Source organism: Podarcis erhardii, assembly GCF_964252035.2.
Source record: "Podarcis erhardii genome assembly, chromosome: 5".
NCBI lineage: Eukaryota > Metazoa > Chordata > Lepidosauria > Squamata > Lacertidae > Podarcis > Podarcis erhardii.
In genome coordinates this window covers 56031394-56048819 of record NC_138509.1, presented here as the reverse complement: position 1 = coordinate 56048819, position 17426 = coordinate 56031394, and the positions used below count along the sequence as shown (strand labels likewise).

Below are 17426 nucleotides of genomic sequence, written 5' to 3'. Positions count from 1 at the left end.
CCAATCTGTGTATTATTGACTGCAGGGTTTGCAAGTTACACCTTGTAAGTTTTAAGCTTTAATTGATTCATTTGGTAGGCTAATCAAATAAAACCTTAGTTGATTGATTGGTGAGACCCAACTTATTTGATACAGAAATTTATTATTATTATATTTTTTAAAAGGCTATTTTGTTCGGTTATGTTGCTGCAATAGCAACTGGAAAGAAAATATTAATGATGGCTTCTGCTTCTAACCATGGCTTTCAGTTTGTCAAGTTATAAGTAATCTGACATTTCCATCAATGTCTTGGAACAACATCTATTTTGAGGATTTGGTAATATTTAAATGTATTTAAATTAAACCAATCAAACTGCAAATGGTTAATCAAAACAATAGCCCTAGTTTGGAGACTATAATAAGATACTCTGAATTTGGTGGGGTTTGGAGAGAATTAAAAGGGTTGTAGCTGGGGGGGGGGGGGATTGTGAATGCTGAAGCAGGCCAGAAAAATGGTTAGCCACTGCTCCAAGTGGAGGCAAAAGTGATTCCAGTCTGATTCCAGTTGCCCTACATGTAGAATCCTTTGGAAACAATATGCAAAAGATGAGAAGGCAAAAGCTTGAGAATCTGCCAGCAGCCAAGGATCATCTGACAGCAGAACAAACTCAACTTGGCTTGAAAGCTTTATGCTCAAGAAAGTATTGTTTTCTGAAAATAAGTTTTCTTCTTCTTCATAAAGTATTCACAGAGAATATGAAGAAGAACTTAATGCAGCTTCCTAATGCAGCTCTATCAACAAGTCAAATGGGTTTATTCCCAAGACAACACAGGAACATTTCCCCCCAAAATAAAAATAAAAACCCTACCTAAACAGGTGCACTCATTTTGCCTAATTAATTATTTTGGACCTTACCCATTGATCCAAATACTCCCAAGGTGACCTGCATAAACATGCAAAACAGAATTAAAGACATTAACATTTCAAACTAAAATCCAAAGCCCTATAGGCACCTAAATGTTCAGCCAAAATCACTGATTAGGAATTAACCATAATTTATTGCTCCTTTTTGGTTTATAAATTTTGAACTCATTCTACTATAATGTCATGAATGCAAATAAGTCTGGTGGCAGCAACAAGCAGCTCCGGCTCGCCCAGTCCTATCCGTTGCCATCCCACCACCACACTTACCTGACCTGGAGATTCTGGATCGTGGGCTCTACTGTTCCAAATGGGAGCCTCAGCGATTGCCCTCTCCTGCCGGAAACAAACCAGGACTGCTCCAAGAAAATGCATCTGGGGGAAAGTAGCGCTAGGTCCTGGCGGGCTGGCCCCTTACCTGCTTGTGATTGGCCAAGCAGATAGCCAGTCAATCGGGATTTTTCTTCTTCACTTCTCACTTCCCTCTGTGGCCCCCTAGCCTCATGCTGTGGCCTCCCATTTATGCATTTTTCACCTGTGCCCCCCTTGGAATATCCTGGGTCCCCCCAAGGGTCATATGGTCCCTGGTTGTGAAACACTGTTGTGTATGCACATGCACATGCACATGCACACAAGTATTAGCAAACTTGCAAAAACTTGCAAAAACTTGCAAAACTGAAGCTCTTTTGTTGTCTCTTCAAGCTGTATGTGTTTCATGTGATTTAGGAAATTGCCCTATTCAAGGATAGCAGCTAGTAAATTCTTTGTATGTAAACTGCAGCCTCCAGGCACAACAATTTAAAAATAAAAATGAAAATTCTTTCATGTCTTTAAGCATGTTTCTTTGCATGAATCCTTAACGTTTGCTGATCACAATCTAAAGAGACCAAAAGGCCAGCCTTCTCCAGCAAAGCAAGGCCATCCTCACACCAGCGCCCCTCCTCTTTTACAACTCCACGCATTCCAGACCACATTGTACCATGAGAGTAGGAGAGTACCACTGCAAGATGTGTGACTCAAGGACATAGAACAATAAGTAATATCTCTGGGCTGAGATGGATGTGGGATAGTAACTATTCTAGTACTAGCAGTTTGTCCAACCAAAAGGATGGTGGTATATATGGAAACAGGACCACAAAGATGGACAGGTAACTGGATGAGTGCCAGTCCCAACTTTCCTTCTTAGTCCCCTGTGCAGCCTCACTTTTCTTTTCTGTGACTTCTGTTCCTTTCCTCTCTCTATCCCTTGCGATTTTTGTGTTTTCACCGCTTCATTCATGGCTTACCTCAGGTCACTGCCTCTTCCCTCTTTTCCTTTTTGCCCTGTTCTGCTGTAGACCATTCCTGTGCCTTTGTGACAGTAGCAGCCTTTGCACCATCCCATGCTGTTGCCCCAGGCCTCTTTGCTCTTTCCCTTCAGGTGTGATGTTTGGCAGGTATGCAGTGAAGACTGCTCATCTCGCTTTACTGGCCGAGGGAGCTGGCGTTTCTCTGCAGACAGTTTTTCTGGGTCATGTGGCCAGCATGACTAAGCCACTTGTGGCAAAACCAGAGCAGCACACGGAAACACCATTTACCTCCTCACCGGAGCAGTACCTATTTATCTACTTGCACTTTGACGTGCTTTCGAACTGCTGGGCCCGAGCAACGGGAGGTCACCCCATCACGGGGATTCGAACCGCAGACCTTCCGATCAGCAAGCCCTAGGCTCAGTGGTTTAGACCACAGTGCCACCTGTAGAGGCAGGTATAAAGCCAAGGCTGCATTCAGTAGCATTGGCAGGAGTGTGAGGAATTCACTGGGAAGAGGTTTTGCTCAGTGCAAGGGATCAGCAGAGAAACTGAAAGTTACCTGCTGTATAACAGGGTGAGCTAGCATGATAAAGTGCTAGACTAGAGGATCTCTCTGTAAACTTGTATCTTCCTGGTAACCCTGAGATCACTGTTTTTACTGCAACTGTTTTATATGTTTTATTTGTGATTGTTTTTAGAATGTTGTAACTATTAGATTGCTTTTGCTTTGCTTTTGTTTAAAATTGTGTATTTGTTTGCCTCTCTGAGCTCCTTGGGGAGGAAAGGCCAAGATATAAATGTATTATTATTCTTAATAAAAAGACCTCACCATAGCCTTATTTGGAAATTGTAATCATGTTGGAGCAGTGGGGCTGTGTGCACTGACTCTGCTGCTTCCATGCATAATCTTGCAACATTCACTGGCTTGTAAGAGGGCTCGTAAGCATGTTCACATGAATACACTTCAAGCCTTCCCGTGATCAAGAACCCTGCTTTATCAGGGTTTCTAATCGGAGGCAGCAGGGGTGGGGTCAGCATGTTCAAGCAAAAATGCCTCTTCAGACCTTGTTGGCAAATGTGGCATGTGGCTCTTTGACTCTAACATTTCATGAAAGACATTCTGTACTCTTGAGCATTTGCAGGTTCACAGGAAACAATGGATGTTCCCCTCCCCCCCCCGAACTCTTTTACATCTCAAAACTCCACAGAAACAGATCCTTCAGCTCCATTGGGTCCCATGTTTTTATATTGTTATTCTGGCAAATTTGGTCTATTCCAAGGATTTTCTGGTGGGACAAATTGTCCAAGCTGTCTGTCAGTCTTGCATACGTCGGTATGAAGAGCCAGCAGGATTGGGACAAGTCAGGCCAGTGAAAAGAAGTTTCTTCCAATCTGTTTACACCACACATTGCTGGTTCTCATGTTTGATTAGAAAACATTTGGCTTGTTGCAGGTGGACTTGGGTACAGAGTAGATCAAATGTACCCTTCCGGTGGAAGCTTTATCAAGTCCCTAGGTTGTGATAGTCTTTCTTCAGTGAGTTTGACCCCTCTCTCTGTTGCCTCTAGTGGAGAGTGCAGGTTTATTCATGCTGGGTTTACCCATTAACAGGAAAAAGTATCCTTTTCTATATTTCCCCCCTGTTGTAAAACATGATGAACAATGGGGGAGCTATTTTCCACTAATTCATATTTGTTTCATGTAAGTTAATATAAAAATGTTCAAACAGTAGATTGTCTTGGGGAGGCTCATAGGACAGAGAATGACTTGTCACAGTGTTTTTTGTTGTTGTCTGGGTAAGTTGCTTTAAACATAGAGTTGGTTTCATATTCTACCTGGAATTCTTGTATTGCCCTGCAATGAAGTTATATGAAAAATATTGGTTTTCAAATTATGTGGTGATGTTCCAAGAGCGAGGGGCCTTTTTTTGTTCTTTTCCTATGTTAATTTCCTTTCTTGATAACCATACATACTTGCTGGGTGACCTTGAATGTTCAGGGCTTTAAAATAGGTTCACTGCAGACCTTAACAGTTATGACAATCTGACGAAGTAAGCTTGCATGCAATTAGATGAAGGCTTGTTCAGCTCTCTTGCCATAGAAATCCTTTTAACTGCTTATCTCAACACTGGTTTACTTCATTCTTCTTTCCTCTTTTATCAGCTATGCAGATGGTACCCCAGTAATGGATAAAATAAAGCAATGTTAAGGGTAGGACTTCCAGTATTTGGTGAGAGCATGATGAAACAATCACACATATATTTCTCTTTTAAGAACAGTTTCTACAGGTCAGCAGGAGCCTTGGAGAAGTAAGCGGGACAATAGGTCTGATTTTCTGTCCTGTGTGGCTACAGTCACTTTACACACTGCTTTTTAGGCCTATGAGAGTAAGAAGCATGTGTTTGTAAAAAAAACCATGTGTATCAAGAAGGTATACTTGCAATGGTGCCATGCTCCCTGTTGCTGCTCCCGTGAAGTGACCATTTGGCAAAACTAATCCCAGATTGTGTCAGGCTGCTGAAGCTGCTGGTTTCATTTTACTCTGTGTTTGGTTTTAAAGTAGAATAGATGAATTAGGATGCTGAATTGTCCACGCGACAGTTTTAGGAACCAAGCAAGGTTACCAATGGGTAAATCCTGGAATCAGGTATTTGCACTGCCAGTTGGTCTCCAACTCTCTTTGAATATTTGAAGTGAATATTCCACTGTACTAGAAACAATGTACTTTCCCATTAACCAGATCACACAATGGTGGTAAAAGGGTAGATTTAAAAATAAAATGTAGACAGCTGATGCCCTTATTATTATATATGCAAACAAATATTTGCAGCTGAGACACATGCCATTTGCACTGCAAAACCAAATGAAACTGACACCAGGTTTTTACCAAGTACAAATACCACAAAGATAATTGCTAGCAAAGATTTTCTACCCTTAACTTACCCCATTGTCCCTGTTAATTGATACCTGTTAAGCTCAGCTTCCAACAGCAATTGCTCAGATTTTCCTAATGCATTACCTCCAGAAAAATGGATGGCATTAGCTGAAAACTCTATCCTTAAAAGTCTTCCTTTCCAATTCTCCAATACATCTTCTTCATTCCCTTATTGCACGGACATCTTCTCAATATATTTTCTCATCATCCCATAACCTTTCAGTTGCCCTAGTTGAAGATGGCAGTACCCTGCCACACAATCATGCTATCTCTAACTCTGCTGCATGATTGACATGTACAATGGGCAAGTACGATGAACATGCATGATGGGAAACAGGTTTGTAGCAGCAGATCCCACCTCTGCTGGTTCATATGTACTTTTGCAGTATCCTCAGTCAAGCACACAAGCTTAGGTACATACAGTTTGTATGCATGTAGGCCTGTTGCAGATGTGCAGACACATACATGCATGGCAGGGGGTGGGGCTTGCTGCTCTCATCCTGCTCCCCTTTAGCTTGTTCATTGTGCAGTAGAAGAATTGTGTGAAAGACACTTATATGTGACCAAATTTCATCATTTCGGTATGGCTGGGCATACCGTTTTCATCCTTCTGATTCCCACTGTCCAAGCAAGCATAAGAACATAAGAAGAGGCTTTTTGGATCAGACAAGTTCTAGTTTTGTGGCCAATCTGATAACCCCGCGAAGCATACAAGCATGGCTTGAAGGTGGTGCATCTCTTCCACAGTAGCCCCTTATCAGCAATGATTAGCCCTAATTATATACAGTGGCACCTCATGTTAAGTACTTAATTCGTTCTGGAGGTCTGTACTTAACCTGAAACTGTTCTTAACCTGAAGCACCACTTTAGCTAATGGGGCCTCCTGCTGCCGCCGCGCCACTGGAGCATGATTTCTGTTCTCATCCTGAAGCAAAGTTCTTAACCTGAAGCACTATTTCTGGGTTAGCGGAGTCTGTAACCTGAAGCATATGTAACCTGAAGCATATGTAACCTGAGGTACCACTGTATTCACTTTGTTTTTCGGGGATACTTTGCTACTCTGAGCAGACAAAATGGAGGTCAAAGGAAGGCCATTAGCTGTGGACCCAACTGAGAACTCTGGTATGACTTGAGCTGCTTTGGTCTAGTTCAGAAACTGCAGGTAATGCTCCAGGAAGCATTAACAGTATGTACCTAAGAGCCTCATGCAGATGTTCAGGCTTGAAAAATGAACTTGCTGAGGGTTGTGGAGGATTGGTGAAGGAGTCTGCCGACATGATGCTACTTCCTCCAACCATGTGTGATTCCATTCACTGTTCAGAGGAGCCTCCACATGTCTGAATGAGAGTAAAGATGAGACTACTTAGGAAGAAATGAAGTCCTTCTTAGGGAAGCAGTAGGAGTTGGGCAGCCACTGGGCCTGTACGTGACTACATTTCATCTCTCATCCGCAGACAGGTGTGACCAAGCAAGGAATGGATTCCATTAATTGCTAACAAAACAAAGATGGAATAATGGAGGCAGGCAATAATTTATGTTGCCTACACATTCCCAAATATTTACCCTTCTGAAATGGGCCCTCTAATGACCAGGATATCCTGCTGTTATCTTTTGGTGAAACACCACAGCATCGTCTCCAGCTCATATGCTCCTCTATGTTATCTTGTTGTCTTAGGTTGTGCAAAGATGCAGAGAGGAAGCTGGGGTTCAGCTGGCAGATGGAGGAAAAAGGGGGTTTCTGGGTTTGGCCAAGTATAAATCTTATAAAGCTTGTGTAAATCTTGAATAAATCTTGGCTAAGTATTAATGATGAAGCTTTAAACAAAACTTGAAATTGGAACCTTTTGTGCAAAAATCACATCAGTTTTGCTTGAAAGAAACGAGCACACAAAATGGCTTAGTGTGGTGTCATGGCTGAGAGAATGGGATGTGAGCCAGGAAGTACCTAACTAAAATCTCTGAATTATTTATTTCATAAAATGTATGCACCTCTTGATTGTAAAACAAACAAACAAACAAACAAACAAACAAACAAACCTCAAAGCAGTTTACAAAAAAAAGATATAACACTTTATCAATTGAAAAATTAACAATTATTGAAAACTCAAAAAGTTAGAATAACAATAGACTAATAGGGGAGTGTGTGCGTGTGAGTGTTGTGTGTGTTGTGTGTAGAATCATAGAATCACAGAGTTGGAAGGGACCCTGGGGGTTATCTAGTCCAGTCCTCTGCAGTGCAGGAATCTCAACTAAAGCATCCATGCCGGATGGCCACCCAAGGAAAGGAGAGCCCACAACCTCACAAGGGAGTCTGTTCCACTGTCAAACAGCTCTTACTGCCAGAAAGTTCATAAATAGATATATATTTCTTTTCTAAGGGGAAAAACCAGTTGTCACTGTATAGTTAGGGGTGATGTCCAATATTAGCCATGAAATTAATGGGCATGGTTTTAATGGGTCTGCTCTGAATATGGCTTAGTTGGACATCACTCTAGGTATCCTAAGTGCTGAAGTTGAATTCTGTGAGCGCCTGAAGGCATATGTGCTTAACAAGCCCTCTGTGACTTTAATAGCTGTCATAATATTGCTAGTTGTTCCTCGTGCTTTCACGAGGGGCTTCTCAAAGAACAGAAGCCTGAAGGAAAACCCAGTGAATAGCGTAATGGGACCAGTTCAAAGAGCAGGGCAGACAACAAGTTACAAACAAGTGAGACAGTAACAGCCAAAGGTGGTACCTTTAAAAATAATTACACTAGTAGTATTGGGGAGAAAATAAACCCATTAATAAGTGAGGAAGGAGGAAAGTCAGGTTGCTAATTACTCTGGATGTTAAAAGCTAACCTTGAAGCAAATTATTAAATTGCATCCATTGGATAATTGCTTTAATTACTTTAATTAAGAGCTTGGAAAAGTTAGATGTGAACACGGAAAAAGAGAATGGTTGTGTTTGTGAGTGTGTCTGTGAGGAGGCGGCGAAACATTGCATTGTGAATGGCATGCCACCCAACCTCCAAGCAGTGTGAGATTCCAGGGGTTTGAGGTGCTTTCCCAGAGTTTGACTTTCTTGTAATGAGAAACAGCAGAGACTGTGTTGTCATTATGATACTTGGTTTATTTACACACATATATACAAACCGAGCCTGTGATGGCAGGGCTCACAGCATTAACACACCAAGACTTCTTTTCTTCTCCTGTAATCACAACCTTGGTTTTAAGCAGAAATCAAGCATGGCTGATACTCTCTGGCTTCTGCCGGCTTTCATTCCATCTCAGAGACGCTCCACCCCAGCTTTTGTCTTTCTCACTACCAGCAAGGTGAGGGAGGGGGCCCACTCATTTATTTTAAAAAAGAGTGAAAGGGAAATAGAACTGCATACAATGTGTATATGCTGATTTATATGTATAGATTGAAAACATGATTACTGTAATTTAAGTCGAAATAAAATATATTGCACCATAGTGATGAAGACTGACAAGGGGTCTGCTGCCCAGGTGCAAACTGTTGACAGTAAACTTCTCACTTGTCATAGTTCTTTATCTTTAAACCAGTGTGGACTAGACAGCCCTTCAAAATAGAGGACTCCTTCAAATGGAGGACTGCCAGCCCTCCCCTTGCTCTAACTTCTCTGTAAAGTAGAGCAGTGGCCACCCAACACAATCTTGTGTATTGCCAGAAATATAATTTTCATGCCTATCTCACATGCAATGCTGCTTCAGTGCAGTGTGCCCATTCATTCAGCTGCTAGTCATCAATCATGCAGAAATTCTGTGATGTACATAAAGGTTTGGTTATTGCTTATAAAATGCCTTTTAATAAACTACTGCAGTGTGGTAATCTAGTGCTTCTGTACAAGCAAATGTCCACCAAAACATACTTAATTATTTCACTTTTTTAATCATAAAAAATAGGCAATTTAATTGTGTGTTCAAAGAAAGGGAGGTCTTTTTTTTTACAGATTACCTAGGTTCTCCCTGTGCATGCCTTTGTACTGGAATTTGCTGCTGAGTCTGTAGCTTCAGCAATGCAGCTACAGCACTGCTCTTGCAGTATTGCTAGAAATGCAGCAGCAGAATTAAGCAGGCACTCTGACTGCCAAGAAACTGCTGTAAAAATGCAAACTGCAGAAGGGAGAGAGTTTCAGGACACATATCTATTACTGGTTCATGAAGAGTAAGGCTATCTCAGGGCTTTTAACACTAGGAACTATTGCAACTCTTAACGTTAGCACCCTGCCTTATTCCCGCAGTGTTTTATAGGGAACGGTATGTGGTAGGGATAGAGAACCTCCATTTGGAATGCAATCCTTCCCAGATGGCGGGAGAATCTGTGACCAGTAGTGTAGATGATTGTCATAGGAGAAGAAACTTCATTTTTAGGTGCAGAGAAATAGATTTAAGATCAAGATTAGGGAAGCAGTTAAAAACTCAAGCAAGTTGCCCAGGAAGGTTATAGGATCTTTTTTTCTTGGAAATATCACCATCATCATCATCAACAGCAGCAGCAGCTGGTCAATTGTCAATGATTTTTTTAAAATCCTGGAGTAAAGAGTATTCTGCATATTCTAAGGAGGTTTTCGGTTTCCCTTAAAAAATATTATTTGTAGCAACCCTGCATGAATTGAAAAGCTTGCGCAGAAAATGATGTAACCTGCTCATATTTCAAACTCATTTTATTCTACAACGCAGAAGATATCTTCAACTCAGGCTAAGGAACTGTCTCAGCTGCCACTGACCGGAAGGCAATTGAAGATGACCTAGTATCACCTTCTCAGGATTTTCCATAGCTAAGGATTCCATCCTACCTTAGTGATTTCCAAATTGTTGGCTGTTAGATTGCCATCCAGAAATACAGAGGTCATTTGGTAAGGTGTTTTCAAGGTTGGGTCAAGATAGATGAGGGAACTACTACAATAGCAATTTGGTTCTTGTTAGAAAATATCATTCTTACACAAGCAGAGATCAGGATCAACCAAGACTGCACAATGCCAAAAGTATATGTGTAAAGGAATTTAGGCTGCGAGCCCCTACCCATTTATCTTTCACTAAGCTCCAATGAACTCAATAGGACTTATTTCAGAGTTGGCATTTATAGGAGTGCCTCATTCATTATTGTTGTGGCTTAACCAAGCAATTTCTTCTTGCTTACACATAATTCATTGGCTGATGCATAGGCATTCCACATTTTTCCTGGGAGAACTCTATCTCCTTCAGTCAAGGCATTCTGCTTCCTGCTTCTTTACCCGACTCTTCAGATTGCACCTGTTATATGTGTTCTCCCTCATATTGTTTAATCTAACTCTTCTCTGCCTGTACTATCTTATGTACCTGTGAAGAAACTGGTTGTTACTTGCACTGTCTGCATAACCATGGTTTGGTTCTTAGCTAGAGTGTAGGTGGCAAACCGTGGTTTGCATAACACTGTGCTTGTTCTGGAACTTGAAACTTGAAACTTCAGTGTAAAGTTAGTTTGATTTTATGTTCTGGTAGAGCTAGGTGCTTATTTTGTTAATAGAGGTGGGGAAGGATAACATTCTTACACCAAAGCATTGAGGGGCAGAATGGGGGTTCATGCCTTTGAACCCTGCCCCACACCCTGCCCACACCAGCCTGCCTCCACAACTCAGTGCGTTTAATAACGCTCACTGCAGTCAATCAGTGGAGGTAATGGACTGAAGAGCAGGCTGCATTGTGTCTGAGCTGAGCCTGCAGTCATGCCACAAAAGCTAGTCTGAGGGTGGTGGAGAAAAATATTTTTGCTATTACAGTCCAGGGTGGACATTCTGCATTTCAGACACTTCTCCCTTGCTCTTAAATAATTAATAATTAACCAGCAGAGGAATCTGGGCCAATGATTTCTGGTAATGCACCTATTTCAGTTTGGGTTTCTGCCTGCCATACCCACAGATATATGTAGGAGCGATGTGCTGAATGGAAGTATTTCTCCTTTTCAAAAACTTCATTTTTATATTTAAATTGCATAATGATGGAGGTGAAAAGCAAGCTTCATTGACAGCTGGACTTAAGATTTCTAAATAAATCTGTTTTGTGTTTGCAGTGAAATTCACAGAGACAAAGGCTTTGTTTTGCTTGCAAGCAAGGGTACCTTGGGGTTTAGAAACAGGCATGCAGCCACTGCTTTCAACAGCCAAGAAATCAACTATATTTTTCCTAACAATTTATCAGAGTTGCGATCCCAGATTAGAGAAACCAGAATAAAGGCTGACAGACAGGGCATGTTTAGGTGCCCTTGAGTTTCTTTGGGGCTGCGATACTGTATGTGTCTGTAAAATGCTTTGAGTTTTCTCTAGCTATTTTGGAGTCACAAGTCTCCTCCTTATGTAAATAATCATGACATATGCCTCTGCTTATTGCTGAGCCTGTGAGGGTTGGAAAGTGGGTGGAGGCTGATTGCAGGCTTCTGTTGTGTGTTCATGAGTGTGTTATTTATGTGAGAGTCATTAAATCCCTCTGTGTCGGAGTGTGCCTGTGTCTTGCGTGCTGACAATGATCGCACACTTAGAGTTCTGCATCTCTGCCCAGTGAGAGGAGAAACTGCAAGGTAGCCAAGCCACCTTGCGCAGTACGATGGGGGGACAGCTAACCAGAAGCACACTATACGGTAAGGAGCTGGCCAGCAGCACTGATGTTTAGACAGCAAATTCTTAATGTTGGGTAGATTTCATGCCCTTTGCCTAACCCTTCCGCAGCAGGGGACAATATGGCTCAGAAAGGTAAGCGAGCTACAGCAAAAAAGCTGTGGTCTCTCCTAACTGATTCTCACTTGGTGCCTTTTCCTTTAAAGAGAAATCTTCTTGCCAGAGATGTTCTTTTTAAATGCAGAATCCTTAGACGGCTCTCTGTGTGTGTGTTTTATCTGATCTAATTCCATATGTGGCTTTTGTTTTATTGCTTCGGACAAATATTTGTCTGCAGAGCACTGCTTCCTGCTCTGATACCCTGTAGGGAAAGAGAGAGAGAGAGAGAGAGAGAGAGAGAGAGAGAGAGAGAGAGAACGAACAGTTTGTGGCGTTGACATGAAGGGCTTTCAGAGGAAACATTCATTTGAGAAAATGGATCAGGGGTTCATCTTTTTAAGATTCCTCCGATAGTGGGATTTTGCGCTCTGCGTGTAAAACTGTATTTAGTTTACAGCACAGCTGGAGGCTTGAAAAGGCTGCTTCACTGTAAATCCATTTAGTACAGTATGCTGCATGTCTTTGTAGGATAATGGACTGGAATGCATAGGAGACGAGGGTGCAGTATTGCAGCGTTCCAAGCAGGTTAATGCAGAGAATGAAAAACTTTAGGATGTGGGACAAAAACATATAGCATCTGCATGCTTTTATATGATTCAGCGAAGGGAACCTATATGGGTGCTGTCATGGGCATGATGCTACAATAATTTCAGACTCATTGATTTCAGTGAAAGAGTTAAGCAAACGCCTAACTTATTTTCATCAAAGTTGATGGGGACAGACAGGGCTTAACTGTGACTAGATGGTGCATAATAGGGTTCATACAAAACCTCTTTATTCTTTTGGGTTATTATTTCTCTTCAAACTTTTTAATGTTGAGTGATAAAGTGCTTTTTATCTAAAATATTTGCTCATGGGGGCCCATAACTCAGTTTCAAAACAGGAAAATAGCAGAGTAGGTTTATATTGAAACTGCACCTTTGTACAGTGCTTTGTACAGAAGTTGTGACAGTGCATATGAGATATAATTTTGTTTTCCAATATGAGATGTTGGTAGGATTGTTCTCATTTGTTGTGTTTCCATACTTCATTACAGTCTTCAAACAGTAAACCAGCCTACTAACTTATTTATTTATCACTTGCAGTGGATTCTGACGACAGTTTTAATCGTTTGCTTTTCATTGTCCAACCAAGTTTCTGCCCTTTCCCCCCAGTGTATCACATGTCACGTATTGTTTGCAAAATAACGTTTACGTATTGTCATAACAAAAATGAGAAATCCAGCAAGAAGGGTTGGATTTTCTTCTGCTGTTTAAAACTATTAATCTGTTGGTGAACTTTGCGGGGTGGGGAAATCTTGACTGAATAAATACTCCCATGGGTCTGTGTAAATGTATATGATTCTACTTGGATGCGGCAGTCAATGGCTACTTCTGTGTAGCGTAGTCACCCAACAACTGCACTGCTTTCATTCTCTTGGCTTTATTCATTCTGGGGAGGGGAAAAACTTAGCTTAGGAAATAGGAGGTACAGAGACATACTAAATCTACCACCATAAGGGGAAATAACGATAAAGAAATCTACATGTACAATAAATAATAGCTACAAACTGACCACTTATGAAAACCATGCTAGAAATAAAAAAACAAGAACTTTTAAGAGTCTTACAGAAGCAAGAGAATGAAGAACCTCACTGAGTTCAAGTTGGAGTTGGATATGTTTCTGAAGGGGGCATCTTTCTTTGGGGCATAAGAGACTGCTACAGTTTGAAATAGGAGGTTGGTTGCATGGCACGGAATGGTGCCCAGCTACAATTGTTTTCCATGGAAGACTCAATCGATAAAATTTACTTGCAAAGAGTCCTGGCTGATTTTCATATCTTGGATCAGGAAGAGATTTCCACTAGATTTCATTGCTTCATAAGTCTGGATTTTGGGGACATGGAGGCTTGCTTTTCCATGTATTTGGGCCTGTGTACTCACTCAATTCATATGAAGCTATCTGTGCTGTAGGAATCTTCCTGTGATGCATCTGCTTTCTGCTTGATTTACAGTACATTCTGGATTACACAGACTAATCCACTGGGTTAGAGGTTGTCCTGGTTTGCCTTTTCCAACTTATCTTGTCTCCTTAACCAATGTTCTGGCACAGAATCCTAGCCCCGGTGCACTCTTCCTTGCAGAATTTACACGGAAGTAGAGCTATAAAATAAGTTCTTCTAGAGCATTGTCACCTACAAAGAAGTAAACAGTGTCTCAAATTTCAGCCATCTACCATTTACTAGAAGCAAAAAATCACCTCAAATATAAACAAAAATACAAAGAAATCTTACTGATTTTTTGCCACCGGGTGCTTTTTTGTCCCAGTCAATGGAAATGTTGGGGTAAAACTTTTCAGATAAAGACTGATCCAGGGAAACAAATGTACAAAACCTGTACAATATTTTCATTCTGAAAACACGCCCCCCCCCCCAAAAGAGCATGGGACATTTTTAAGAAACCCAAGAAATCTTTGCTCTTTGTCAGTGGGGTGCTTTTTTTGTCTCAGCCAGTCAGTGGAAAGTCCCTTGGGTTTTCAAAAAGAGAACTTGATTGAAGAAAGTGGATTAAGGGGCTCTTTTCTTCTGACACCACTAAACAAGGCATTTTGCTACTATGAGATAAACCTACATTCTGGCAATGGTAGTAAAATATCCCCCAAACAGTTTGTGTTACATTTCTTTGCAGTGTTGCATAATCAAGAACAGGAATATAGCGGATATTATTTTTTTCAGGGTGCTCTGGGGCTCCCCTTTTGTTTGACTCAGAAACTGCAGTTAGTTTAGAATGCTGCAACACAATTGCTAACAGGTGTGAGTCCCTGTCAACATATAACACCTGTGGTCAGAAATCTGTACTGTTTGCCAATTTAATACCGAGCCAGATTCAAGCTGCTGATGTTAGTATATAAAGCCCTTAACAACTTGGGACCAGCTAGATTTTTACCTGCAAGATTGCCTTACTCCATATATGCCCACTTGACTGTTTAAATCTGCGGAACTGGCATTGTTACAGGTATGACATAATACTCATTCAGCACTTGTAACAAATCAATCTTTGGAACTCCCTGCTTATTGAAATCAGGCACTGTACTCTTTTTGGCGCCTGCTAAAAACTTTTTTGTTCAAACAATTTCCCTGGATATGTAGAATATTGGCATGCGTTTTTACTCTTGTTTCCAGTTTTCCATTGATTTTAATTATTTTTGGAATGTGGCTAGAATAGATCAGAAAGACAGGAGGTGGATTTCAAAAAACCAAAATGCATGAGGAAAGGAACACCATGATAATGAAAGGTGACTCCTTTCTTTTGAAAGGATTCTTTTGAACAGCATGATCCTTTGTATGGATATTCAAAAAAAGTTCAACTATATTCAGTAGGGAGTATTCCCTTAGTAAGTATGTTTAGGATTGCTGCCTAAGTCTCGGATCTTGTCATCATATACAGAATAGGGGCACAACAGGCAGAAACTGTTTAGACTATCGCAGACTAAACTTGGTATAAACAGTGGTGATGCTTTGCATATGGAAAGTGAAGGAATATTACATGGTATATATGGTAATCCACTAGGGGAACATCTACCATTTGTTGAATGGATTACTCCTCCCCTTGAAGTCCCTACACACCTGAAATCTACTTGGGAGGGTTGTAGGCCTCGCTGGAGCAGACTGGGGAGGGGGGCAGAGACTGTAAAGGGGAAGAGAAGAATGGGAAGCCCATTTCCTCAGTGCTGATTATCAACCACTGTTTTTTAAATGTTCAGTTTAAATTACCTAAATAACCTGAATGTGACATGGATTTGAAACACAACATCCCTACATGAGCATACAATTTGAATATACTGAAATGAGCCCTAAGTACATTAGTGTGTATGTTACAGCAGCCGTCTTACCAATCACTGATAAACGTAAATCATTTAAGTACAAATGAGTGTGCTTTCTGCCTCTCTTCTAATGCTCTTAAAGCAAGTTATTTTGAGCTATAGTCAAACAACTTTTGTTCCCATTTTTAAAAACTTTGACAATATAGGCGATTTTGTATATCCTCTACTATTTGTTTTATTTTCCCCTATGTTTCGTTGGAATATACTTGGTGTAAGTAAGAAGAAATAATCAAGGATCTGTTCCCCCCACCCCACTTAATCCTATCGTATAACTGATTTTGGTTCAGTAAGTAATTGCTGTAGAGCATATCTATTATGATAGTTTTTTTAAAAGGTACCTAGATATTTGCACTTCCAACATTAGGAGTAATAGTAAACTTTATCTTCTGAAGTTTACTGAAGGTGATCTATTATCCTAATAATACAGTCATACCTCTTGTTATGTTTGCTTCATGATACGTTTTTTCAGGTTGCGTCCCGCAGCGACCTGGAAGTACCGGAAAGGGTTACTTCCGAGTTTCGCCACTCACGCATGCGCAGACACGCAAAATGATGTCACGCGCATGCGCAGAAGCGACGAATTGCATTCCTTTCAGGTTGCGAATGGGGCTCCGGAACGGATCCCGTTCACAACCAGAAGTACCACTGTAGTTCTTCAGGAGTAGGAGGAGTGGCTGTGACTATGTTTTCAGTATAAATTCCCAATGATGGAATAACATTGGGCGTCTTGTTAGAGTAGACACATGTCCTAATTTGCAGGGAACAATCCTATTTCAAAGGCTTTCAGAAAACGGTCCTCTCTTTGAAAGTGGCCTCTATTTGAAGTCCAGGTTTAGGTTAAAAATAAGGAACCATAGGAAGGTTAATTCATCAAATCAAGCTTAGCACCTTGACAGCAGGCTTCCCTGCTGTTCTGAGATATATAATTTTTTCTAATTAAACTATGGTCTTCATTTCTGAATGTGTGCATAAATCAGCACATTAAATAATATGCAAATTGATGCCTTTTCTGGTGGTTGGCTGCCCCTTTTTTTGGGTGATGCGTAAGTGACCACCTTCGTGTTGTAGCTGTGTGGATGAGGCCAAACATGGTAGCCAGCTGGAGGAACAAAATGAAGTTGCCCAATAATTGTTTTATGAATAATCCTTCTTGGGATGGTAGAGAAGACTATTTACCTTAAGATGAGATCAGGCAGGAGCAATAGCCATTAGTAGAGTGGAAAGCAGATGACTTGTTTCCCACCCTATAAGCTAACATTTGGTCTTGGAGGGAGGCACACGGTCCTGCAATTATACCATTTATGGTAGCGGGTTAAAAGTTATTGTCTAGTATAACAGCTGTTCATAGCAAACATACACTTTATAAATGGAGTGCAGTGCAATGATATTGAAAATAACATACAAGGGAAATGCAGCCAGTCTTCAGCAGAGCCGGGAACAGACCCCAAGGGTCTTGTTTCCCAGTTCTGTGTTTCTGATCGCAAGACTGTATCATTTCTCTCTGCGTTTTTTAAAAAAATAAGAATCAAATTTTAAGTATTAGATGTTTCTCTCATTGCATAGGGCACTCCATTTTATGTGTGCTTATTGTGGATGTCTTTTTTTTTTTACCAAGAAAAAAAATCAGGTAACTATTTGCCGCAGAGATTTCTGCTTGTATGACTCTTCATAACATGAAAACAA

The 17426-nt window shown here is 40.9% G+C and overlaps 1 protein-coding gene across 2 annotated transcripts in view; it reads left to right on the top strand.

The window, feature by feature from the left end:
• The window catches only part of NEURL1 (neuralized E3 ubiquitin protein ligase 1), a 131284-nt gene that overhangs the window by 55920 nt on the left and 57938 nt on the right, over positions 1–17426 (top strand). The window contains exon 1 of one of the 2 annotated variants that reach the window (XM_081863426.1): positions 11554–11746. The exons of the other annotated variant lie outside the window; for it this stretch is intronic. Coding sequence (XP_081719552.1) covers positions 11713–11746 — 34 coding nt within the window. The 5' untranslated portion in view covers positions 11554–11712. Of the gene's footprint in view, positions 1–11553; positions 11747–17426 lie in introns of those variants that run through there. 2 annotated transcript variants of the gene reach the window in all.